Source organism: Typha latifolia, chromosome 1 (genome assembly GCF_019914945.1).
Source record: "Typha latifolia isolate L0001 chromosome 1, TyphaL0001v2, whole genome shotgun sequence".
NCBI classification, from domain to species: Eukaryota; Viridiplantae; Streptophyta; class Magnoliopsida; order Poales; family Typhaceae; genus Typha; species Typha latifolia.
The window spans coordinates 19,403,574-19,429,760 of record NC_133086.1 but is presented as its reverse complement, the minus strand read 5'-3'; the positions used below and the strand labels follow the sequence as shown (position 1 = coordinate 19,429,760).

At 37.8% G+C, this 26,187-nt stretch overlaps 4 protein-coding genes across 11 annotated transcripts; 3 read left to right on the top strand and 1 right to left on the bottom strand.

Annotated features, from left to right (window-relative positions):
• Nucleotides 1–3,806: 3,806 nt before the first annotated feature.
• LOC140781708 (protein disulfide isomerase-like 2-3) lies at nt 3,807–8,571 on the top strand. The gene is made up of 9 exons (XM_073127823.1): nt 3,807–4,059; nt 4,223–4,381; nt 5,121–5,234; nt 5,857–6,014; nt 6,935–7,034; nt 7,249–7,425; nt 7,513–7,658; nt 7,940–8,086; nt 8,185–8,571. The coding sequence occupies exons 1-9, from the start codon at nt 3,949–3,951 to the stop codon at nt 8,357–8,359; spliced, it is 1,287 nt and encodes a 428-aa protein (XP_072983924.1). The 5' UTR covers nt 3,807–3,948; the 3' UTR covers nt 8,360–8,571.
• Nucleotides 8,572–9,606: 1,035 nt separating this feature from the next.
• On the top strand, nt 9,607–10,986 carry LOC140780669 (STOREKEEPER protein-like). The gene has a single exon (XM_073126366.1). The coding sequence runs from the start codon at nt 9,688–9,690 to the stop codon at nt 10,816–10,818; it is 1,131 nt and encodes a 376-aa protein (XP_072982467.1). The 5' UTR covers nt 9,607–9,687; the 3' UTR covers nt 10,819–10,986.
• Nucleotides 10,987–14,282: 3,296 nt separating this feature from the next.
• Nucleotides 14,283–19,458, top strand: LOC140780644 (E3 ubiquitin-protein ligase COP1-like). 3 transcript variants are annotated; one of them, XM_073126331.1, is made up of 14 exons: nt 14,283–14,728; nt 14,827–14,904; nt 15,056–15,211; nt 15,454–15,807; nt 16,192–16,346; nt 16,511–16,576; nt 17,511–17,589; nt 17,686–17,841; nt 17,944–18,042; nt 18,156–18,260; nt 18,340–18,519; nt 18,699–18,809; nt 18,955–19,165; nt 19,263–19,458. In XM_073126331.1, the coding sequence occupies exons 1-13, from the start codon at nt 14,411–14,413 to the stop codon at nt 19,123–19,125; spliced, it is 2,028 nt and encodes a 675-aa protein (XP_072982432.1). In that variant the 5' UTR covers nt 14,283–14,410; the 3' UTR covers nt 19,126–19,165; nt 19,263–19,458. The 3 variants fall into 3 exon arrangements, with proteins under 3 accessions (XP_072982432.1, XP_072982430.1, XP_072982433.1); XM_073126329.1 differs by having other exon boundaries at nt 14,284–14,728; nt 18,955–19,458; XM_073126332.1 differs by having other exon boundaries at nt 14,357–14,728; nt 15,052–15,211; nt 18,955–19,458.
• Nucleotides 19,459–19,835: 377 nt separating this feature from the next.
• On the bottom strand, nt 19,836–24,891 carry LOC140800411 (uncharacterized). 6 transcript variants are annotated; one of them, XM_073155216.1, is made up of 3 exons: nt 24,609–24,875; nt 23,853–23,951; nt 19,836–21,149 (listed from the first exon to the last, which is right to left on the bottom strand). In XM_073155216.1, the coding sequence occupies exon 3, from the start codon at nt 21,134–21,136 to the stop codon at nt 20,138–20,140; it is 999 nt and encodes a 332-aa protein (XP_073011317.1). In that variant the 5' UTR covers nt 21,137–21,149; nt 23,853–23,951; nt 24,609–24,875; the 3' UTR covers nt 19,836–20,137. The 6 variants fall into 6 exon arrangements, with proteins under 6 accessions (XP_073011317.1, XP_073011326.1, XP_073011300.1 ...); XM_073155225.1 differs by lacking the exon at nt 23,853–23,951 and adding an exon at nt 23,000–23,135; XM_073155199.1 differs by lacking the exon at nt 24,609–24,875 and adding an exon at nt 24,097–24,115.
• Nucleotides 24,892–26,187: the final 1,296 nt, after the last annotated feature.

Below are 26,187 nucleotides of genomic sequence, written 5' to 3'. Positions count from 1 at the left end.
AGTTTGGCTCAAATTAGTGCAGAAACTTCTCCACTTCCTAAGTGGTTAGCCTTAGACTCTGAAGTCATCAAAAATGTGCTGGCAAATTGAACACTTAACCCTAGTTCAAAACTTAAACTAGATTTGTGGCCTGGAAAAGTACGTAGACCAATCCAAGTAGTAGAAATGGTTGCATCCGATAAATTTCTTATCATTGTAATTTATCCATACATTACAGCTCACTAGAGCACCTCTGCCGCTAGTGTCTTCTCCACTATGGGAACCGGGGCTCCACTGCCATTTTCGTACGTGTCCTTGGTAAATAAGTGCAATTCCAGCTTGGAGTTCATTGATTCAGGCTTCAGACTTCAGATGGTATTAAGACCCTTTTTCCTTTCTTTTTCTTTAATTTGTATACATATGTGCTAAAATAAAGTTTGAGACACTGTGATCTCTCATGGTTCCAGCTGTACAAAAAATGGCGTCAGTGATTGGCATTGTTGATTGCTAGCTTCTGTACTGGAGTACATTTGAAGGCCAAGGCCATGGAGGAGGGAATCTAGTGAATGCCAAATAAGTTTTAATAGGTCTTGCAGACGCCTGCAGCTAGCCCCACTGTCGCTTTAATCGTAGGGTTTTTTGAGAGCCATGCTGCCGTGCATGAGGACTAACGACTAAAAGTTAAAAGATTGGGCATACAATACTGTTCCTATAAAGTTTTTAGTTCTAAGCTGTTCTCTATATTATTGTTCAAAAAAGAGTTTTGAACCAAACTAGCCCTCTCAAAAAATATATATATTGCATGTTTAGTATAATTTGAAATTTAAATACAAATCTAGGTGAGTTTTATTACAGTCAGATTCAGCTCAGCAAAACTACTGAACTAGGCAGCAACTTTTATAAGTCGTTGAATCGAAAAATATCTTATAATTAAAAGTCTTTGTTTGGTTTGATAGTTTTGCTAAGTTGGATTCAGATGTAATAAAATTCATCTAAATTTGTATCTAAGTTTTTAAAATAAATTAAATGCATGAAAAAAGAAATCGACAGCAAACTTAAAATAGTCAAAAACTCTCAGATAAAAAAAAAACCAAAGATAAAGCTTAAATATTTATTTTTCAAAGATAGCTTGTTATGAATCTTACAGTTTCTGTAGGTATCCTCACCAAGAATTTACGATTTAGACTAATGCCATTCCAATATGACATATAAACTGCATATTAGCTTGATCTCTGCCGTTATTAGTGCTGGAAATGTCACCATTAATGTAGGAAAAGGACCAAATGTCTTTATTAACGCAAGCATGTCGCTGGAGAAACCATCAAATCTTGTGATCAGATATCTCCTTTGGAGTTGTAATTGCCATACTAATATGAAAATCTTATAAGTGGTCCCTTTGTTAGAGAAAAATTATTGTTAGTAGGATTCTAGCATAGGCTTATCATATTGACCATCGATCCACTTACTATACAGAAAAATTCTAGAGATAACAATTATTATTTTGTTATTCTCATGTTATCTAGAGTTTTCTGTGTAGTTTGTGTTTGAAGAATTTGATGTTGTTGAATATAGGATATTTTTTTTTCAAGATAGAATTATACCAAGGGATTAAAGTTTTCCTCTGATATGTTAAGGACTCGTAAGAGATGATCTTTTAGGAGCAACTAACGATTGAATCCTAATCTACTTAAGATAACAGTTTGACTATATGTAGTCAGCATAATTTTTTTCATAGGGTACTGAGTCCGACTGATCACCAAAGATATCATTAGATAATGCCACATTTGTAGTATATATGTTAAATTGATGTAGAAATCTTCACATTGATGATGACTTCTAGCTAAATTAGGCTTATAATGGCCCAAAAGTCAGCTGTTAGAAGATTTGCTGGTTACCAAAGAGCTTTTTTTTCATTCTTTTTATCCACGAATCATGGACAAGACAGATAAAAGGAACACTGGTATATAGTTTTCCTGTAAAGAGTTGGTGGTGGAAAAGGAAGAATAATTGAAGAACTATAGTTGCATCAAGAATCTCCTTGCCTTTATTATAGATACTAGAGTAGCTTAATTTTCATTGGACAAGTTGGTTGATCTCTTTAAGTAGGGCACTCGTTTATTATCACAAATTAACAATCCCCTCTTGCTTCAAGTGGCCATTGATATGATATGATATGGAAAATTTGAAGCAAGTTGCATCGCCGTAGGAATGATGGCAAAGTGCATTAAGGTGACAAAACACATGCGTTATATATTCGTAATCTTTTGTCGGATATAATGTCGGTAAGACATTAATATTAGATCCGAAGTGACCTTAGAGGATTATAAGGCGGTTGATATAATTATTGTTAGAGGAAAGGAATCCAGAAGCTTTGAGATTAATTAGAAGCTCACATGAATAAAAACAACTTTTTTGTAGCTCTAGTTTGATTAAAAAAAATAAAAAAAAAACTTATGTAAAGTCCATAGAAAGTCATCGTAGGATTAGGGAATGTTAGATTGTTACTTCACGGATTACGGACCTTCCTAAAATGATAAAATTATCCTCATAAAGCTCAATCCAAGTTATAGATTTTAATTAAGGATCTAGTGATACAAAATAAATGGAAGGCTAGATTTACGTACCTTTGGAGCTGCTAGGCTTGATAGAAACTCAGCTAAAAGTATCCTACAAATATGTGTTTTGTCCCCTTATTTTTTTTTCTCATTCATTACACTTATTTATCAATGGGATAATTACACCTAGATATTTATTTTCTCATGTATTTTGTGAGCCTCTTAATTATATAAAACTTATAAAATGACTCTTTGTTATAATTTCTTGTTAAAAAAATATCACATGATAAAATTTTAAGTCGCTAGCAACCATTTTACTCTCGTGTTTAAAAAAATATACAAAAGTTAAGAATAAGACTGAAACTTTTCCCATTAACATTGTTAGCGGCGTGAGAGATATTTAATAATTTATAGGGTCAAAATGTCAGCTGATCTATATTAAAAATAGTCTATAGTTCAGAGACTCGCACTTCAAGTCTCCATCAACAAAGGAAGATCCAAAACCAATTGTCTAGGGACCAACGAAAGAATACAACCAGTCATGTTCTTGACTGCTCTGGTTGAGGAGTAGTACACCAGAGATTCGTAGGGAAGTAGGATGTAGAGGAATTGACTCATCGAATGGCTAAAACCACAAAGCCATGGCAGAAAAGGGACCATTTTTACTCCCAGGGATCGAGCAATGGAAGAGTTCAAATGCTTCAAGCAAACCAGATGTGGAACTCCTCGTACGTATCAGCCTATTCCTCCATTCCATTTGGTACTGCGTCTCTTAGACTTTTCCATGGACGTTAGGTGAGAGCTGGAGAATTTTATTGGTGTTGTTGGAATTCAAAAATATATATATATATTTAATCATCCGAGCACTATTTACGTATTAACTTTATTCTTTCAGATATTATTTTTAGAAAAGTACCCAAAAACTTTAGTTGAAATCTAAAATCGTAACAACATTAAATGAGAGAGTGTGAAATGTAAGTTTCCTTCGGTCTCTTTTTCCGAGGCTTCTCAGTTCTCGAATCTCGAGGCTCACCTAATTGGGCTTTTCAGTTCCAAACTTGTAATATCTTTGTAGGCTTTGGATTTGAGCCTATTACTCATTTAAAGCTATGTGGTCTTGGATCCATTTGGTACGTTGGGCCCATTGGCTGGGCCTATTGGAAGCCATTTAAGCAATAAAAGGTAAATGCGGACTCCCTACAAGCTGATGTGGAGCCTACGTGGAGGGCTGGTATTGGCTACTACACGCGTCTTGTCGTGCATTCTCTCTCCAACTCCCCCGGCTCGTTTTAACTCGTTCTTCCAACAGAAGACGCCGCAGAGTTCATCCGTCGTTCTCGAGAGGTCTTCCATCACTTTGATCCACTTCTTGCCGCGAACTCAGGAAAGGAGAAGAGAAGAATAAACCCTAGAAATGCGCGTCGTCTTCTTCCTCGCTCTCCTTCTCCTCTTCTCCGCAGCCACAGCTCTCTACTCGCCCTCTTCTCCCGTCGTCCAGCTCAACCCCTCCAATTTCAAATCCAAGGTCTTCAGATCTTCAGATCAACTCTCTCTCTCTCTCTCTCTCTCTCTCTCTCTCTCTCTCTCTCTCTCTCTCTCTTTCTCTCTCTCTCTCTCTACTTTTAAGGTCATCTTCGATCTGTGCTTTTTCTTTTTACTATTTTCTTGGATCGTTGTACGGGATGCAGGTATTGAACTCAAATGGGATCGTTCTGGTAGAGTTCTTCGCGCCCTGGTGCGGCCACTGTCAAGCCCTGACCCCCACGTGGGAGAAGGCCGCCACCGTCTTGAAAGGCGTGGCAACTGTTGCGGCGCTCGACGCCGATGCGCATAAGGCTCTCGCCGAGGTCTGAAATGGTTGCTTTTTTTTTATAATTATATGTGACGATCTGGTTAGATTTTGCTTTCTTTGATCTTCCTTTGGCTGACTTTTGTACGCTATGAGTTCAATGGATAATTTGATCTGAAGGGATATATTCGTTGTGAAAGAGAGAGAAATTGAAAAAAAATGTGGTTTTATGTTTACTCTCTCTCATGAATGCTTGACCGGAAATTAACAATTTAATGTATTAATTGATTGATTGTCCTGTTTTAATGACAATAACTTCTTTCTGTTGGTTTTCTCTTATAGATTCTCTTGTATATCACCTAGTAATGACCTGGTTGGCCGTGATGATTTTATCTGTAATATTTGCCTTTGTCTTTTCAGATCAATTAAAAATGATTAAAACTTAGAAGCTAGAAAGGAGTTATATTGTGGTAAAATTATTCTTCACTTTCTGTTGCACATAACAGCATATCCTTAATTAAGAGTAGTGTGTTCATATTTCTTGATAATCATCTAAATACTAGTAATCTAGAATTTTCTACCATCACTTTATTTTAAACCATTAGTTTTATTCTATAATTATCTGTACATCATCTTCGATTTTTTTGTGATAACTGGACGGTGCATTGTTTTTGTGTATCTGGAAATTATTTAAATGAACTATAAACATTACACTGTAGACTTTCCTTGTATTCTATCAACTTCTGAAGTAATGTGTTTATAAGGGATTAACTCTAATCTGGTGGTATTTTATGTAGGAATATGGAATTAAAGGTTTCCCTACAATAAAAGTATTCTCACCCGGCAAGCCTCCATTGGATTATCAAGGAGCAAGGGATGTAAAGCCACTTGCAGAATTTGCTTTGCAACAGGTTTGTTAGAAAGCTTCTTTCAAACTTCTACCATTATTTCATCCACCATTGCATATGCACTTTGTGAATGATACATAAGCTGTGGCCTCGATGTCTTTTCTGTACCACATTGTATACAGTATTGCAACCATAGCATATGCACTTTGTGAATGATACATAAGATGTGGGCTTGATGTCTTTTCTGTACTACACTGTATACAGTATTGCAAGATGTATTTGTCTTCATTCGGATTAATTGTCACTATTTAGTTGCCCAGATGTGAAGCCATGCCAATTACAAAAGAACCTCGACATTAGATGATAGTTTGTCACGGACCTGCTTTTCTAGGTTCTTTCAGTGATATACAATTACATATCTTTTCTTCTTTACTTTCTTTTACGCCCTTGATCCCTACAAGGCTACAATACTTTACGATGTCTTCATATATATTTAGAACGTTAAGTAGCATCTTCTCATCAACTAAATGCTTTGACTTACAAATAATACTTAATTAGAAGCCAAGCCAATTATGTTCCATTTATTTGTCATCTAAAATGCATCATTTGTAGGGTATGGGAATTTATTTTTCCACTTCGACATGAATACAAGTTAAAAGACAGCCACATGCTTTCTCATGCGCAGGTTAAGGCACTTCTTAAGGAACGGTTGAATGGCAAGACTTCTGGAGGTTCAAGTCAGAAATCTGAAACAAGTGCTTCAATAGAGCTGAACTCCCGTAACTTTGACGAACTCGTCCTTAAAAGCAAGGACCTATGGATTGTGGAATTCTTTGCACCATGGTACGTAGCTTAAAACACATTTATCAGTTTTCATGTGAACAATCAAGATTTATGTATAAATTTTAATTTATGATTTCTGAAGATTATGGTTTCGTCACCTGATGATTCATTCTGTGTACCCTCTGCTTCCAAGGTCTGGAAACTCTGATCTAGGAGAATAAATCTCTGATCTAAATCTTAGGTTTAGATTTTTTTTTTTTTTACTGGAAGAGCCTTTACTGCATCATATACGTGCAGAAAACGCAAGTCAACTCATGGAGGAGCAATTTGGATCTCCTATATCTCCTTTTTTTTGTTGTGATGATGCTTAAAAACAATATAGGAGGATTTGTCTTTACCAGAGCATGCGTGATATGATCAGTGAGGATGTAGGTCTGGTAATTCTAGCGAAGGTTTAGACCTTTCTATTTTGTCCTTGTCTACTTCTGTACTAAACTCTTTCGGTTGGAATTTGGTTTTGGTTTGACTAATGGACCTTTTTTCCAAGTCAAAGGAAGTCCTACACGTGTCTATATTCCGTTTGGAGTTACAATATTTTTTGGTAACCTTTGAAAGAGTTCTATTTGACATAGACCAAATATCTGAAAGCATTTAACTACTGAGAGAGTTAAAAGTTGCTACTTGCTATACTGTCAATTGGAAACTTATTGACAAAGTTCCTTTGAAGGGAGCAACTTTATGAACTACAATTTTTCTGTTATTCCAAGGTTTGTGATTCTTTCAATATAAACAAGAAATCAACAGTGCAGCTGAGGTGTGCTGATCTTCTCCATTGTTTTTTTATTCTGACATTTCGTCATACAATTAGTTGCTTCACACGGTAGTGTATTCAGGATTACATTGCTCCACGCCAATATCTTATTCTCTCAACAGCTTAACTTTATTTCTTTAGTTTATGACATCATATACTTCTGCTGCAGGTGTGGGCATTGCAAGAAATTGGCACCAGAGTGGAAAAGAGCTGCAAATAATTTGAAGGGCAAGGTGAAGCTGGGCCATGTTGATTGTGATGCCGAAAAGGTATGTTGATCTTCAGATGGATCCTTTTCGCCCCCAACTTCTGGGAATATTACAGGAATAGTGAGAACGAGATAACATTATTCTGGTGCATGGGAAATTTGAAGTACATGGCTCCATTTCGTCCTACATATCATGTTGATCAATGGCTTTCTGCCCTCTCCTTATAAACCTTGTTGAGATCTTTGTATTATATGCTGACTTGCAAGCTTCTCAGTCTTTGATGAGCAGGTTCAACGTGCAAGGCTTTCCTACCATTTTGGTATTTGGTATTGACAAGGACAGCCCATATCTTTACGAGGGGGCCAGAGCTGCAGCAGCAATTGAGTCATTTGCACTAGAGCAGCTGGAAACCAATGTTGCTCCACCTGAAGTGTCTGAGTTGACTGGCCCTGTATGCATTCTTTTCATCCGTTGCCTTTTCTTGTCGAAAGGGTGAATTATATATTTGACTCTGTAAGATCTTTTTTTTTTCTTGTAGGATGCTATGGAAGAGAAGTGTGCTTCGGCTGCCATATGTTTCGTGGCCTTCCTCCCTGACATTTTGGATTCAAAGGCAGAGGGAAGGAATAAGTATCTTGACCTACTATTATCTGTTGCTGAGAAGTTCAAAAGGAGCCCTTATAGGCAAGTTCCAAGAAATATACTCGTTGGTCATCTATGTTAGCTAGTAATACTTATACAGTACACGTACAACCTTTTTTAGGATCACTATAATGTTCAAAAGATTAGCGATCTGACTAGCTTATTTATGTTCTAGACTAGCTTATTTATGTTCTAATTTTTAAAACAACAATATGCAATTTGCCATACTTAAGAGTAGCTTGATCAGCCAAAACATATCACTGTGCTTTGAGAGTGGAACTAAGATGACATGAATGAATGAACTAAATGGATGTGCCTCGCAGTTATGTTTGGACAGCAGCTGGCAAGCAACCTGACCTCGAGAAGCAGGTTGGAGTAGGTGGGTACGGTTACCCAGCTCTGGTAGCGCTTAATGTCAAGAAAGGCGCATATGCGCCACTCAAAAGTGCCTTTCAGCATGACCAAATAATGTAAGTTCCTTTCTAAGGATCATGGTTGCTTTTTGTCATATGGTGATTAGATTTGCTCCTCTGGAAGTGGACTAATGAGAATTTCTATCTACCTCCAGTGAGTTTGTGAAGGAAGCAGGCCGTGGTGGTAAGGGAAATCTTCCCCTGGAGAACACCCCAACCATTTTTAAAACAGAACCATGGGATGGTAAGGACGGAGAGATCCTTGAGGAGGACGAGTTCTCACTGGAAGAGCTCATGGGCGATGACACCGGAAATAAAGACGAATTGTAATCAAGAGGCACAGCAACGGGGAAGGATTCCGATGGAGTGTGTTACTCTTGTCGATTCTTGTTAATGTCTGATTAACTCTTCAAAAAACTGAACATTTACTTGCTTTAAGACAATTTTGTTTAGATTATTTTGTGGAAAGTTTCAGAGAGCTTCCTTAGTAAGCTAACATCTTATTACAGAACGAAAGAAGGAACTTTACTTTTCGAGCAAAATGCAAGGAAACCGTATGGATCTTTATTTACAGATTAAGGAAATTCTCAAGGAGAGCATGGATTCTGGCGTTCTATAATCGTCTTATAGAGTTGCAGCACACATGGGATTGGTTATATTTTCGATAGGGCTGTTCAAATAATCAAGCTGCTTGAACTCACCTGTCCAAATAGGTTGAGCTTGATAAGTCTTACGTATCGAACAAATATAAAGACAACTAAGTTTCTATGCCATAAGACTATAGTTAGGTAATTAAATGTTGATATAGTTCATGGCTATTTAAGCTTAACTAATCCATCCAGTGGTGAGCTTGCATTTAATAAATAGTGAAGAATAAGTGTTTATCAATGAACTCGATAAAGATTTAACAGTTAATATCCTCAAGGTATAATAGGAATGTAAAAATAAATAAAAAATGTTACCGATTCAGTAGATAATTATTTATTTTTAAAACATATTATCCTGCACATTATTTTTTTATATTAATTTATTCAAATAAAAGTTATATATAATTATATATCTTAAGAGTAATATATATGAGAATAAGTGTACTGATATCTTTCTATAATCAACCTGATGAAAGTAATTAAATATTATCTCTTCAATTTTTTATTATTATTTATATATCTTCTCTGATTATTTTAAAATTAATATAAATTAAATTTAAATTGACGTCTATCTTTTATAAAGATAAATAATTAAATTTAAATTATCTAATATTAAATAATATTTTATATAACTAAGGTCTAATTATATCTATCACAATCATATATCATAAAAAAAAATTAACGAAAGAAATATATAACCCGAAAGTTACACAAATCTTTTTCTTTTTACTAATATGCTCTCTTTTCTAGGTAATGTAATTTGCTAATACTTGTAGTAGTCGTAGTATGTAAAAGAATCGGCGCCCAATGTCGTAATACCGCAGGAATGGCAGGATACTGATCTTGATCATCTACACATTGATTCAACGGACAGGATAATCCTAATACTCATATAATTCGTGCTCATGTTGCCTGAGCCTGAGCCTGGCGAATCACTTCAAGCTGCTTATAAAACAATCGGATCTTTCCAAAACCCTAACCCCCACTAATTCTTCTCTTCCGATCCAAAACATGGCCCCGAAGCGCCCCGCTCCCGCCCCTCCGTCCTCCTCCGAGTCCTCCGACGACGAGGAGCAAGAGTTCAAGAAGTCCACCAACCCTCCCCAAAACCTTACCAATCCCAGTAACGAGGATAACGAAGCCGAAGAAGGATCAGGTAACGAGAGCTCCACCTCCGACTCCGACGCCGACGCCGACCAGACCAAGGACCAAACACCATCCCAGCCCCGATCCAAACCCCAGCAACCTTCTCCAAATCCCACCAAATCAGCTTCCTCCTCCGGCGAGGAAGACGAGGAGTTCTCTGAGGAAGAGGAGGATCCCGCGCCTGCCCAGCGACCGGCTCGCGCTGTCGACCCCTCTATCAAACCCATCAGCTCCCGGCCCATGGATGCCTCCCCCAACTTTAGGAAGACCTTCGCCTCGTCCGAACCCCGGGCGAAGAAGCCAAAGGCTTCTTCCGAACCTCCCTCTGAGCAAAGGAGGCGGCTCTGGGGCCCGGATGATGAGATTGCGATCCTCCGTGGCATTGCGGACTACCGCTCTAAGAAGGGTGCTCTCCCGACTTCCATCCAGGACGTGGAAGCGCTTCATGGGCTCATCCGTGGATCCCTCCAGGTTGAGGTCACGACCACGCAGCTCGCCGACAAGGTACGCCGCCTCAAGCAGAAGTTCACGGCCGCCGCCACCCGAGGAAAGAATGGCGCTGGCCCCGAGTTTACAAAACCCCATGAAAAAACTGCCTTTGAGCTCTCAAAGAACCTATGGGGATCGAAGAGTACCGCCTCTGAGAATGCTGGTGCTGATAGCGATGAAGATGCCAGAGAAGAGAGTGACGATGATAATGCAAACCCAGTTGCAGCAGGGAAGCTTCATCGGATAACTAATGGTAATGTGGAGTCTGGGAAGGAGAAGCTTTCCTACCCATACTTCCACGAGGCGATTGAACAGCTGGGGAAAGATCATCCGTGCGGCACATCGTTCAAGAGGGCCTTTGAGTTGCTTGATGAGTCTAAGGCGAAGGCAATGGAGGAGAAGTTCAAAAAGCAGAGGATAGCTGATATTAGGCAGCACTTGCGCAGGATGGATCTGATGAAGGAGACAGTGAAGATGATGCTCGATGCTCTTGCAAAAGCAGAGTGATGGACATATTAGGTTTTCATGGTACCGTAATGTCTTAATTTTGATTGAATCTAACTAGTAGAATTTCATTCTCTATGGTAAATTTGCTGTGTAGATGTTGATGCGCCTCTTTTTGATCATAGATTAGTGTGGTTCATCATGCATGAATGATAATAAGTTTCTTCATTAGTTCTTTACTTATTGTAAACAAACAAGTGTTTTACCTTATGGCTTAGAAGATCTGGAAGAAATCTTTGTTGGTCTAGATAGCAATTATTATGATTATGTGATTAGGGTCAATGTTATTATTCATAATTTTCAAATGATCCAGTTAATGTCGATGGGCATCTATCATTGTCTTCAGCTCTGATCTGCACAATGTTTTCCTTATGCCTCACTCTTAGATGGTCTAGGCATGTCCAATGTGGACTATTTAGCCAGCAATTTCATTCATTTAGTAGTTGTCTGAATCAAAACTGCCAGGGGAAGAAGTAGTAAGAAAGGAGATGATAGCACTTCCTTTTACTGTGAAACAGTAGCTCCGATTCTAAGAAGGATATGACAGTGAATTACTAGTTAGATCATAAATCTGGTCTGTAACTTTTCTTTTTGTATCCTATTGGTTCTCTGCACTCTTTGTTGATTATTCAAGCTAATGCTGTAGGTTTGTGCTATAGGTGGTTGATAGTTCTCCATATTAATAGGAATGCAGTCATAGAATGTTCTTTGTATTTGGTCGACGAGTAAAATCTAGAACTTCTAACTCCCATCTTTTCTGAACCTTTGAACTTGCTTTTCTTGTTGGTCGCCCTTGTTTGTTTGTATTGCATGTGCGAGGGTTTCGATTGCTTATCAGGTAGGTCATTTTTTTCTAGATACTGCTTTTGGAGTAATCTCTAGTTTCAATATGGTAATTTCCCTCAAGGATACTCTTATAAATAAAGGATACCCTTGAGATGGCTTTAGCTAGAAATTTGACGTGTGCTCAGATTCTACATACTAGTTACTCTGTTCACTTGTGTAGCTAGTGACAGTAAGGTCTTTACTGGAAGTTTTCTGGTCCCAGTTGAATTAAATGACTACCCATAGACTCCTGCAACCTTGATAAAGCTTATGTAAAGAAAACTATCAGGGCAACAGATCTGTTTGCATCATGTAATTGAAATAGCAGTTTGATACAAATTCAGCTACTGCATGACATGGGAAGCAGCCCAGCCAAGGTTGTATAGCAAGCACCCTATCAGATGAAGACTGTGCCTTAAGAGCAAATGCTAATCTCAACTTGCGAAGCCTCTCAGCTTGATGGTTTACCATTGAAAGGTTTGACTATATTGCAAGTTTGAGTTGAGCTAGTCATTGTACCTTATTCAATATCCGAGTCTTACATGGTCCTGAAGATAGAATTCATACGAGAGTCTTGCAGAATTATTTATGTCATTGTGAATGCTGGCTGGTTTTTTTTCTCCTTCTTGTAACTAGTCATTCTAGGGTTTGTTGCATTGTTGGCACATAATGAGAAGAAAGATTCATGAATTTTTGATCTTTGACAGATAATTGGCTACCCAGGAGGATAATTGCATAATTATGTTATACTTTCAGAATGGAGTACTTTATTGAGTTAAGGCATCAAATTTAGGAGTAACAAATTTGATGGTATGATTAGAGTCATAGTTATGAAAATTGGACAGGTTAATTGGACGGTGAATCGACTACTTGATTTTATTATTATTTTTATTTATAGAAAAAAGGGTTAGATCCAGTTATTATCGAGGATAATAGAGTGTACAAAGAGGAGGAAGGGGGTGTTCCAAGGAAATCAGGGAGGATTACAATTGACATAGAGCAGAAAAAGGCATCAAAGGAAAGGAAAGGAAAGGAAAGGGGGGCTGTCGGAAAGTAAGATTCTCACTTCTGAGAAGCTGGTGGTAGTCAACGTAGAGAATTTAAAGATGCTCTTGTTTGGCTCTCCCTCCATGTTTTCCACCAAATTACAACTCAAGAGCACATCAATGCCCCCTCTCCCCTAGGAAGGATGTGCGTGCCCATGGGAATATCTTCACTTTAGTGGGTACTGTGAGTTTTCATATTCTATTCGAGCTTAATTAACCTGGCTTCGGAAAGATTGATGAGGTTATAGTGAGATTTGACTATGTATCTTTGATTCTTTCTTAGGAATTAATCTCCATATAATCCGATTTCCCGGTAGCTGTCAGTTATCCATCCATGACTAGTGTGTGAATATCATGAAAATCCTTTTGCGCAATGTTCTGTCTGAAAATTGAAGGTGGATCTACCAAGGAGGATCTTCCGGTTGAGGAGGCTTTTTTTTTTTTTTTTTCTTTCTTTCAATTTCTTCTGTTGAAAGCTGGGTAGGCTGTGGGGAGGCAAATAGAAGAACTTGGTGAGGGCTTCTTCATCCCGGTTCCCAATTGGATTCTCTATATTTCTCTCTTGAGAGAGAAACAATTCTGCTTCTCATTGGTGTGGTCTCGGTCTCGGTCTCGGCTGATTGATCCATACATAATATTCATGAGGAGAATAGGTGCAAAATGAGATGTTTGTAGTAGCCTCATCTATCTGTCCCAGAATCAATCCATTCTCCATTGCCCACTAAATAATTGATTCCAATGAGGAAAGTGAATTTTGTTTTCAGTACTCCTTCCCATACGAAGGAGCATGCAAAGGAGGCATTGTCCTTTGAGAGGAATTTTCCAACAATAATATGGTATGAGAATCAAGTCTTTCCAAAAATAAGTCCTGACATCACCTAATATAACTTCGACTAGCACTTTGCTTTGCTAAGAGGGCAACTTTCTGAAGTCTGACGTTGATGATGCCAAGACCACCTTGATCTCTACATTTTGCAAGCAAACTCTCGTTCAACTTGCCAGGCAGCGAAATGCATTGATTCTATGCCTTCCCACCCAAACAAAAGCTTTACTGACAGAATCATTCTTGTAAAGGATATTAGCCAACATCCAAGAAAGCAAAAAGGAAGTAGGTAAGACAAATTACTGCATTTTTGTTATTGGACCGAAAATATAATTGATCTCAGTTTCAAGAATCTACTTTATTGATCATATTTTTTTAAAAATAAATAAATTATCTAGTTGTCCTTAATATCTAATTATTTTATTACTTACCCTGAAAAATAACTTAATTTAAAGTAATTATATTTAAAAAGTAAAAGTTTAATTAGAATATAATTTTGTATAAGTCATATGATTTGATTTGATGTACTTAGACCGAAATATTAGTAAAAAAAATGCTAAATAATAGAAGAAATACAATTGTCTTGGTTTTAAAGATTTTTTGTTAAAATTATTTGGAACTATAAATATACTATTTAAATATTTAAAAATATTTCTCAATAAACCAGCAGTCTTTTGACCCTAAACCAATAACTCAATATTTGTATGAAGTCCAAACTGCCGCATATGCACTCGCCCTTCCAAGCTTCCTACGCTCCATACGTGGTCCGTTCCTACCCATACACCTCTCTCTCTCTCTCTCTCTCTCTCACTGGCTTATAACGCACAGCGTCCTTCTCTTCTCTCCCGCGCCCACATACACCGGAAGAGGAGAGGAGCGGCGTTTCCCGACCGGGAAAAAGATGGGGGACTCGTTGACGGGCGCCCTCGTCCCCTCCGTAGTGAAGACGGAGACGATGCCCGCCGTCTCATTCTCCGGGATGACGGAGGCGGCCGTGGCGGCGGCGGCGGCATCGGCGCCGGCGCCGGAGATGGAGCCGGATAAGGACTTGCTCTGCCCGATATGCATGGGGATGATAAAAGACGCGTTTTTGACGGCTTGCGGCCATAGCTTCTGCTACATGTGCATCGTCACCCACCTCGGCAACAAGAGCGACTGCCCTTGTTGCGCGCACTACCTCACGAAGACACAAATCTTCCCCAATTTCCTCCTCGATAAGGTTCTCATATCAATTCTTAAACGAATTTCTCCTTCCGTTTGTTCATATTAGTTAATCTTCTTGTTTATTCACGAGTCCAAACTGTCGACTTTATGTAGGTTCTGAAGAAGGCGTCAGCCCGTCAAATTGCAAAGACCGCGTCGCCGGTTGAGCAGCTTCGCCTGACGCTGCAACAGGTCAGTAGTTACTTGGTTGGGGCATACATTTTTGTGGAGAAAGCTAAGCCTTGTATATATATAATTACTTTAGAATTTTATTATATTCGAAGCCATCTTAGAATTAGCTGTCATCTTCTGCGCACTTAGATGTTTCTATTCGTGTAGACAGGGATGTGAAATGTCAGCTAAAGAGCTAGATAGCCTATTGACACTTCTCATTGAGAAAAAACGGAAAATGGAACGGCAAGAAGCTGAGGCAAATATGCAAATAATGCTTGACTTCTTAAACTGCCTTAGAAAGCAGAAGCTGGAAGAGTTGAACGAGGTTTGCGTTTATAAAATTTAATTCTCTGCTTCTCTTGAAGGCCTTTTGTCCTTGCATTTAAATTGGGTACGTTTAAATTGTACTTAGTATGCTGTTGTAACCATTTGAAGGCATCTTCTTGTTGTTGTGAATCTTTTTTTGGATCCTCAGCTCATTGTCAGTGAGAGCTGCTGATACTCTACAAACTGAGACTACTTAATCATAACCAGGATAGGGATTCATGTACCTTTTGGTTTCTGCAGGTCCAAACTGATCTACAGTTTATCAAAGAAGATATAAGTGTTATAGAGAGACATAGAATGGAATTACATCGAACAAAAGAAAGATATTCCATGAAACTGCGCATGCATTTTGACGATCCTTTTATGGCAAAGTTGTGGCCTTCCACAGCTGACAAGCAGAGAAGTCTATCCATTGCCCGTACCTCTCTTGCTGGGATGTGTTCTGGAAGTTTACAGTGTAATAAGGTCGACATGAAGGCTCAGATAAGCTATCAAGGACACCAAAAAAGAGATTCCTTTAGCGGCTCAGAACAAACAAATACTCTTATTCAATCAGGAGCTATTATGGCTAGGAAGAGACGAGTCCATGCACAGGTTTGTGTTCATCATGGCATTGTTCATATACTGGAAACCGGTAGCTACTAAAATAGTTTAATTGGTTGATAATCTGCAGTGAATCCTTTGAGTTGAAGTGCTAGTACTTTGTGTTAAATGTTTTTTGTTCTAATTCTTGTAATTTCTCCAATAATCGGTGCAAGGTAAAGTACGTCTTGCCCTCCCCAGACCCTTTTGATGGGAGGGACTTACATTGAAACTTTCTGGGACAGAATATTTATAGTATAATCTTCTTACTATATATTTTCACCTGATACCATCTTAAAGAATAACTTATTATTCAAATTTGTCCTGGTTTTGCACATTTGTTTGACCTGAATATGTGTGTACTTCCTTTTTTGCATCTTTTATTGAACTTTGCAGTTTAGTGAGCTCCAAGAATACTATTTGCAAAAACGACGACTTGGACCAAACCAGAATAGACAAGAAGAAAGAGAAGTGAATACCACAAGTAGAGAAGGCTATCATGCAGGTCTTGAGGATTTTCAGTCTGTACTGACAACATTTACTCGATACAGGTTCTGCAATTAACAGGAAGTCTTACCCATTGTTTTATGCTTGAAATTAGTGAGCAAAAATATTCATTGTAACTGGTTTTTTTTTGTGCCACAAAGTTTCCAAGTTCTCAAGTTGATCTATTTCTTATGCTATTTGTTTTTTTGCCTTGCTGCACTTTTTACAGTCGGTTGCGTGTCATAGCAGAACTTAGACATGGAGATCTCTTTCACTCTGCAAATATTGTATCTAGGTAAGAAACTGAAATTAAGTGCATTCTTTAGAACTTATACAATTTTTTATTTGCCAATCCTCCTTGCTGTCCTGTTACATCATGAGTTGTGTGACTTGCATTCTTCTAACTTATGGCATATCTTGAGTTTGTTATCTCTTAAAGTCATTTCCTTCTCCGGTAAATATTAGCCCCTCGCATTCGTGAAGAAGTTTTACTTATCTTAAACAGGCTTTCAAAATTTGTCTCGCACCATTTTAGATGACAATGGACTTGCAAATTTTTGTGTGAGCCTAAATTGTAATTTCTAAGGTAGATTTATTATTTTGCCAATCGGGGCTTATAGCTTTCATGTCAAGCCCCTCTTGCACCTTTTCTCTTACCAGGAATTTGGCACCTATTTTGGGCATTTGAGGATAGCATGACAATCAGTTTGGCGAGTCTTGGGCAATCAACTATGGGTTGTGCTCTACTCGACTCCATATTGTTGGGAGCAAGGATTATCATGCCGATGAGGTGTCAGCACATGGCACAGGAGGTGATTCACCGTGCCACAAGCATGACAATCATTGGTTGGGGGAAGCTTGGTTGATTTCTTGTGAGTTAGATTTCTCAAGGATATTAAGATATTAATGATTGGGAAAGTTAAACTGTCCAACTTCCAGAATTGCCTGTTATGGAGATATGATCAAGCATATTCGGCAACTTCTTTTTGTGCGAAGTTTACATACCATAAGAATGTTTTTCTATATGAAGGAAGAAGAATGTGCATATAATAAATAGCTGGGATAGTTGTATGTTTGTGTACCTTTAGATCTCAGTTTTGTTTTTTGCGCTCATTTCCATTAACTGCTTCTTGTGGCAGCCTTATCTCTTATTATTTTGATTTTATGTTTCTTGTTCATGCTTAAGAGTGAAACCCCTGAGGAAACTTATAATAGTCTTTGACATACAGCATAGAGTTTGATCGTGATGATGAGCTGTTTGCCACTGCTGGCGTTTCCAAGCGCATTAAAGTCTTTGAATTATCCACAGTAAGCTTTTTGAAGAATAGGTGCTTATCTTATATGATTCTTTTCAGAGGCCAAAGATATTTAATCTTTTATTATTGTGCATATATTGCTTTTTAGGTTGTAAATGAACCATCAGATATACACTGTCCTGTTGTAGAGATGTCCACACGATCCAAACTTAGTTGCCTAAGTTGGAACAAGTACTCAAAAAATATTATTGCAAGCAGTGACTATGAAGGGATAGTAACTGTTTGGGATGTGAACACTCGTCAGGTATTTACATCTTTTCCAGAATTCTTTCTATATTATACTATAGCCACATTCATTATTCATTGCTTGCTGCCATGTGGATTCCTTACGAGCTCTATATTTCAGAGTGTCATGGAATATGAAGAGCATGAGAAAAGAGCATGGAGTGTCGATTTTTCACGTATAGAACCATATATGCTAGTATCTGGTAGTGATGATTGCAAGGTAACTCAATATTACTTTGTTAATGCTAGCTACATGTCACCACTCTTAGAGGAGATTAACTTGATCAGTGAATATTGAGAGAGCCACATTGTGTTTCATTCTCCTTCATATAGGTCAAAGTATGGTCCACAAAGCAAGAAGCCAGCGTAATTAACATTGACATGAAAGCAAATATCTGTTGTGTCAAATATAATCCTGGATCAAGCATTTTTGTTGCGGTATGTAGCTATATATGATCTTTTTCTACTGCCTATTCATGTACTTGTATGAACTGATGCAGATACTACAATTTTTCAGGCCGGCTCTGCTGATCATCACATTCACTATTTTGATTTGAGAAACACAAGTGCTCCGCTCCATGTCTTTAGAGGCCACAGAAAAGCAGTTTCTTATGTTAAATTTTTATCTAATAATGAGCTTGCATCTGCATCAACAGACAGTACTTTGAGGTTATGGGATGTGAAGGAGAATTGCCTGGTATGTGTTGTGAAGTTATCTTTCACCTTTCGGTAACTAACCTACATTTTTTTCTCTGCTTTTGCGGTTGGTGTTTTTATTTTGTCGCATAAAGCAATTAATTTTAGCCTACTGTACCTCTTGCAAGAAAGCCTCTTGATTGACTTTAGTCAGTATAAGTAAATCTCATATATGTTCAGATGCGTACATTCAAAGGCCACACGAATGAGAAGAATTTTGTTGGCCTGACAGTTAACAGTGAATATATTGCTTGTGGAAGTGAAACAAATGAAGTTTTTGTTTACCATAAGGTTAGTCGAAATCTTGAAGCTTCTTTCACCCACATCATAATATCTCTTTCATTGCCGGCAGTTGATGCGATCCATAATTGCATTTGTATCTTTCTGGCTCAGTGGGTTTCCTGTGCCTCATTTCAAAAAAATTGGGTATTTGCAGGCTATCTCTAAGCCTGCGACATGGCATAGATTTGGATCTTCTGATCTGAGTGACACAGATGATGATGCTGGATCATACTTCATTAGTGCTGTTTGCTGGAAAAGTGACAGCCCTACGATGTTAACTGCAAACAGTCAGGGGACCATCAAGGTTCTTGTGCTTGCCGCTTGATTGCTGATGAGAGCTTGCGAGCTGAAAGCTTAGCTGAACAGTCAGTAGCTCCTTTTTGTCTCCAATTCACTTGTACATTAGGTTATTCGATAAATTTTGGTTCCAACTCTAATCTATCACTAATTTCTTTCCCATAGTTGGAGAGGTTTCTATCAGCCATCAAAACTAGAAAAGTTTTGGGAAGAATCAGGTCCCTTGAGGTGTAATTTAAGAAGAAATGTGTACCGAAATGTATCTCGTTTTGAATATAGATGTGTGCTATTTGTGACAATTGTCACTATGTAACATAACTGGAGATGTTTTTAATGAAATTTTATTTCGTTCCTCTTTAAATTTGCTAAAGAAGGATGGAAATTGTGAGCAACTAATTGTATCAGTCTGATGAAGAATGCTTTCATTTTGCTGTGTCACAACCTTGCCATTTGAGAGTTAAACAAGAATCTTCCATAGTTTAGCTGATTTGTATACTATCTATCTTATGCTTTTAATCTGCTGTACGACGGATGCCATTACTACTTAGATGTGGATTCTCATTCTGGCATAAAGATCATATTTGATCTCAAACGCTAATACTGACGAAGCATGCAGTGCAGCGAGTAATTGAACCACGGCAAGGCATCGAGGGATGCACAACAAAGAAGCATTAATATGAAACATGTGACAACATAAAAGACAAACACCTTTACATCATCCTCTATCACATGACTACGGATCAACAAATCAATTGTGAAATTCATAAATATCTGCCAATTAGTCATTACAAATTTACTTGCAAAGCAACAAATAATTACACCACCATAAAGGCATAAAGCACCAAGAAATTGGCAACAGAGATGCATTGATATGAAAGATGAGATAACATAAAGACAATCACCTTCGACATCATCTGCCATCAGATGACTATAAATCAGCAAATCAATGGTGAAATCCATAAGTATCTGCCCATTAATTATTACAAATGTACTTGTTTACCCTTCTTTGCTAACGAACAATATCCCAACCTGTCACCCTTTCAGCTCACACCTAAGACTGATCTTCCCCGGCTTCTACGGCGGCGGCGCCGCCGCCTCTCAGATCTGAGCATACCCATACCTCTCCCTCGGGTTATTACTGGAGCCACCTCATCATCAACATCTGATGAATAAGCAGCAGTAGCATCAACACCATCGCTGTGGATGGTAGCATAACCGTCATCATCTTCCCTGCCTTCAGATGCCCCATTATCCCTGTGAAGCCTCATGAAGCGTGCACCTTCTCGCAAGAAGAAGTACAGGATGCTCCTGCTGATGCCACGACTCCCTCCTTCATAGTCCCCATCACCTACCTCATCATCAGACTCAACGTCGCTGTTGCTCATTTCTATCACATAATCGCCAAACACCACTGCCCTCGGCATTGATGACCTGATCGTGCTGATCACATCTTGTCGCTCTCTTTCATGCTCTAGGGTTCTCCACTTCTGTTCAAGCACAGGGTCCACCTCACGAGGTTTTGCAGAAGGATGCTCTAATTTCACGTGCTTGCGGAGTTCTCTATATGTCCCTGTGAATGAGCAGCCATCCTGCATGCAGCTTCTCTTTTTACTGTTGAGATATTCTCTAGCAGGTTCAACAACAGTCCATCCCTTAACCTGCCCACGGCACAGAGGGCATGCAAGTTCCATTACCTCTGACTTATCGATCACAGGCCAGGAAGGTGAATCATGGAGTGATTTCACTTTGGTGTATGCATTCTTAAACTGATCAAGGCAGTTAGAGTGGCGATCGCTGGTCCCGCACATATAAGGACGGCAACCCTTGTCATGTGATGAGCAAAGGAGAAGGACAGCGTTGTGAGGGTACTCCATGCACACAGAGCAGGTGGCATCTTCCCAGTCCCGTTTCTCCACCGATAATGGTGTTTCCTTTGCATTGACTACTTTCTCAGTTTTCCAGCAGTAGGAAGGAATTGGATATGGAGTCAACCTGAGTTGACGAGTCGAAAGTCTCCGGGCCCTGCCACTTCTCGCCATTTAAATAGAAAACCTGAAAAGTAACTATAACCAATTTAATGTTCCAAAATTGACAAATAATAACACAATATTCAGGGAACAGTTTAATGTTTTCCTGAAATAACAAACTCAGGTTGAGCCCAATGTTGGCTTATTTGATAGGCATTAAAAATAATAACCAACAGTTCCATCTAATTTTACATGTTTGAAAACAATTGTGTACTCAAATTGATCAAATGATCAACAGGTACAATGTTTTCAAACAACTTTGGATTTTGTCTTGTGTTTAGGCATTTTAGATGCTCCAGAACTTTGGATTCTCAATTTATATGCCCTATCATGTCCTTTACCCCCAGTGCAACAAACATTGTTATCCCCAAGAAACACCAAAGCTTATTGAGTCAAAAGTCTTCTCCAATTACCTAGGCCCCCTATCAAGAACTTCTGATAGAATGACTTACTCTCATCTGTTGCTTTTCTTCCAGAATATTTGTGACCATAAAAGCTAACCGGAGACACAAAAACCTCCTTCCTGACTCAGTTCTATAGAAATGAAATTTATCCTTCGCTGCCAATCAATTTCAAGACCAGTTAGCCAGAAGAAGCTTTAGCAGGTATACTTTCAAATAGTAAGATTATCGCTGCCCAACAATTTTGACTGCTTGACAGAATTCAGAAAACACTCTTATCTTCTTTCTTATGATCTTGCAAAATCATAGTGTTCTTTCCAATATGTAAACCACTTCACACCTTTCTGTTCTCAACCTTTTAAGGCATCATGTATCCAAAATAAATCATCATTCTTTTACGCCTCCCACCTAATTCTTAACTTTCCACCTTGTGTTTCAATAATTTAATGATTCTGATCCTCATCCATACCAGATAATGAAATAAATTGCATTGATGGTTATGCCATCTCTACAATGTCATTCTCTGTTATTATTTCCAAGAATAGAGTACAAATAGAAGATAAGCCATTCCTAGGAAAAATGCCAGAGCCTTTTCTTCTTAATGATTAAGGTTTTATAGCTAAAGTTTCATAATATTTCTGCCAGTGAAGCAAAATATAATGTCCAGCATCCAAATAGAAAATAGTTAAGTATATGGCTCTTAACAAACTAAAGGAGATACGGAAAAAATTCTAAACAACAGCTCTTCACAAGCTAAACAAGATATTATCAGTGAGAAAAGGAGAGGAATAGTAAATATCCTGTATATGCTTTTGAAACAAGCTGTATTTCTTTATAATATAGCAAGAGTTGACTGAGTATGATAAAAGATTTAGTTGGAGGACAAAATGCGGTAACAGTAAGAAAAATCTATTTGTTGAACCTGTAAATTGTAAACAAGCAAATCCACCACATTGAACAATAAGTTCTATTTCACTGATGTAGAATAAGTAAAGAACAGAGAACTTATAACAAAGAATAGAAAAGATAGAGAGTTCACGAATTTACGGTGCCACTACGTGGCTGCAACTGGCACATTAGTCGTGAGCCATAGGCACAATTACAGGCTCAAAGTAGCATGTCATAGCTTGTGGATCATACCCCAGAGTCTCAACATATGATGCACTAGATTTAAGAGAGACTAATATATGCTGATCTGCAAAAGAGTAAATTTATTTCCATAAAGCCTAACCACACAAATGACCATGTGAATACTACACCAATATCTCTGGAGTATATTCACAAATCTGCCTAACCAGGACAGAGTATAAATATTTTATATTATGTCCTGGAAAACTCTATCCCATACAGCCATGCAGGTGAAAGAAAAAGGAACAAAATCTATAAAGCTTTTCTCCCACATAATTGGCATCAATTAGCATGAAATCTTTTCCTAAAAAGAAAATCTAGATTCACCAGATGGGTAGGCTTAGACCTTTCAAGCACTACATATGTCTCGCTTTCCATACTAGGCTCCAAAGATAAGGATTACTTCCAGGCTTCCAGCACCTCACTCAATATTTACCTTCATCGACTGTGCTCAAGGACTTAATCCAGCTACACTTTCACATCTGTCAGAGGGAATAGTAACTCCACCTTAGATGCTACCTCTAATTAATGATGAAGTACTAGAAGTATAGGAAATCAATCAAATAAAATATACTGTTGCCTAGAGCCAAAAATGGCACAGGATCATATACCAACATGCTATAAAGGTGCCATAGCTGGACCATCTCGTAAAAGGATAAAAGTAAACAAATAACTATTTTACTACACTTAAACTCTAGCTTCAAAACCAATTAAGTATTACAATGGCCAACAGAAACTTAATACTCGTATGGATTTGGACTAATATATTGACTGATATTTGACTCCAAACATGTATATTGAATCAGCATTTGCTTTTCCATAACTACCAGAGAACTCCAAATTCATCATCATCTAAAGAATCAAGGACTTACATGCTGCATTATAGCAGTCCTAATTATAGATGCGCCAAGGATCATTGGAAATATCTAGACCTTTAGGTCACTGTCGCCTCAACCTCAATATCTACAAGTGTAGATTTTGAATACAACCAATTCAGCAGTCAGGTGTGGAGCATCCTTGCACAGCCACCAACGGTATCACAACAGAAGGTGTTATTTCGTAATATCTTGCAAACAATTCTAGGCTCGCACTAAGAGGAAGAGATAAAGTGAACAAGGATGTCTACAGACAAAACAAAACAAAAAAGAAAAAAAGGGAGGGTCGGGGAGGGGGGAGAGAGAGAGAGAGAGAGATCAAACCTAGGGCTCCTTCTAAATCTACCACTTCGTATAATCAGTCCCCTCCATTCTCTTCTTCATTTCTCCCAAATAGTTTTCCCACTCAGAAATTCCATTTTCCTCGAAGACAAACCGAACAAATCAATTTAGCTGACCATCTAAATGGCCCATCTCGAAAAAATCGCATCAAAAAAAATTTTATAAAAAAATCAAACAACCAAAAACAGCACCTCAAATTTGCCGAATTAGCCAACTGTGGAGTTACCTGACTGCGAGGATATGTGATATTCTCGATCTATATCAACATCCAGCAAGCAAGCAAACCAACAACCAAAAGGAAAGCAAGAAGTAAATAGAAAAAGGATCCCCTTTGCTTCCGAAGACAGTTAAAGGAACGGAACATAGAAACCCAAAGCAAGCAAAAGGGAGTAAATAACCAACTCGCACATGAACATGTGATCAACCGAAAACCCAGATGGGATCTCTCTCAACCGCACAACATTCAAATTTTTAAAAGGAAAAAAATAGAAGCACCAAATAGAAAATTAACTTATGGAAGGGAGACCCACATGCCCTTATGACCACAGCATCTTACAGCTACTACTCAGATCTTCGGAGTCCTAAAGAATAGGGGCTAAAGAGAAAGAGGAAAAGTAAAAAAGACGGGATTTTTAACTCAACTTGGTGGTCCTAATTTTCCCCAACCTTCCACGAAACATCCGTGATTCCACGATAGTAAAACGAAAAATGGATCGGATTGAGAAGGGAGGAGAGTACCTTTATCAGAAGGGCGCCGGGCGCCTAGGGTTTCGCGATGGATCGACCGGTGATCGCTCGCTCGCTCGCTCTTGTGTCGGATGCGAGAGAGAGAGAGAGAGAGAGAGAGAGAGACGAGGCCTTAGAAATGGGGGTGAGTCGTGGCCACGTTTAAAGGGAGTGTTCGCAAATTTCTAACTACTGGCCTGAGCGAATCGAGAGAGAGAGAGGAAGAAGCGGAGGAGGAAAGGAAGAGCTTCACTGTTACGCTATTGTGACGACATGGAATTTGTTCCTTTTCTTCTTTTTCTATTTTGCATTTCACCGTTATATATTTTGGAAACTGATAACTAACCAAGTAGTCATCGTTAAAAAAACTAAGCAAAATTTTATTGCCGGTGACATTTGAAATCTTTATATGTAAAAACATAAATAATAATAATCATTACATCCGTATTCTAAAATATAAATAAATAAAATAAGAATTTTTCTATACCTTATTTTGAGAATAATAACTATAAATATTTATTTCATAATGACTATATTTCTAGAGTATTTGAGGCATAATACATGACATATATATTCTAACTTTGCTTAAGAGATTATGAATAAGAAATTAAATACCAAGTAGCTCTTACAAAGGTAACTCATCAATTCCAGTCCCAAAGGATTATTAACAAAAAATTATTTGATAGTTTTGCGATTTAATTTAACGAGTTGGTTAATAGTTTCGAAGTAATAGTTCCGTGAAGCATATGGTTTGAAACTTAAATTAAGTGACTTAGTGTGTTAGTATTTTTGTATCAACAGAGTTGATTATTTGCTTTGTTTATATCTAGTCTTCGAGCTCTCAAAAAATTAAATAATATTTATCAACAGCAAAACTGAGAAGATTGCTTCAAATTTGATATTTTTATAAAATATATTATTATGTTCCTTTGTCTAATGAAAGGTATGAACATTATTTTTTTTCTCCCCCACATATTTATATAATACGTGGAATAATTATAAATTATATCTAATAACTTTATGTCGTGTAAACTACATTCTATAAGAATAATTACGAGCTACAAAGATTAATAAATACAAAATGACAAAAGGTCATAACTGCTTATAACAAAAATAATAACTATTTATAAGAGTAATATCTAGTATTTTCTTTTTTAGCCGGTAATATAAAGTATTTGTATTACGAGTCAATTATTCGAGGAAGGGGAAGAATATAATTTTATATATTATAAAATATCCACATTTCTATGAGCCGAGTACGGTAACAAGAAATATTAAAACGAATCGACCATGCAAAGGAAACGAAAAACGAGCTTCTCTTATAAAATCGAAACTTTGCTTAGTACTAATCACCACTGTAAAAATAAAATATAAAAAGCGATTTGCACAAAAAAACTAAAGGCAGCATTGCGCATTCGTTTTTATTTTACTTTGCAAATACCTAAAACTTTTTAACTATCCACAGAATTTGTAAACAATGCAAACTAATAAAAACTGGACGATTCTACCAGGTGGGAAAAACTTTGGTGCAAAGAAAGAGACTTCTAGTGAAAAGAAAATTTTGAAGACATCGCTTATGAGCGAATGATCG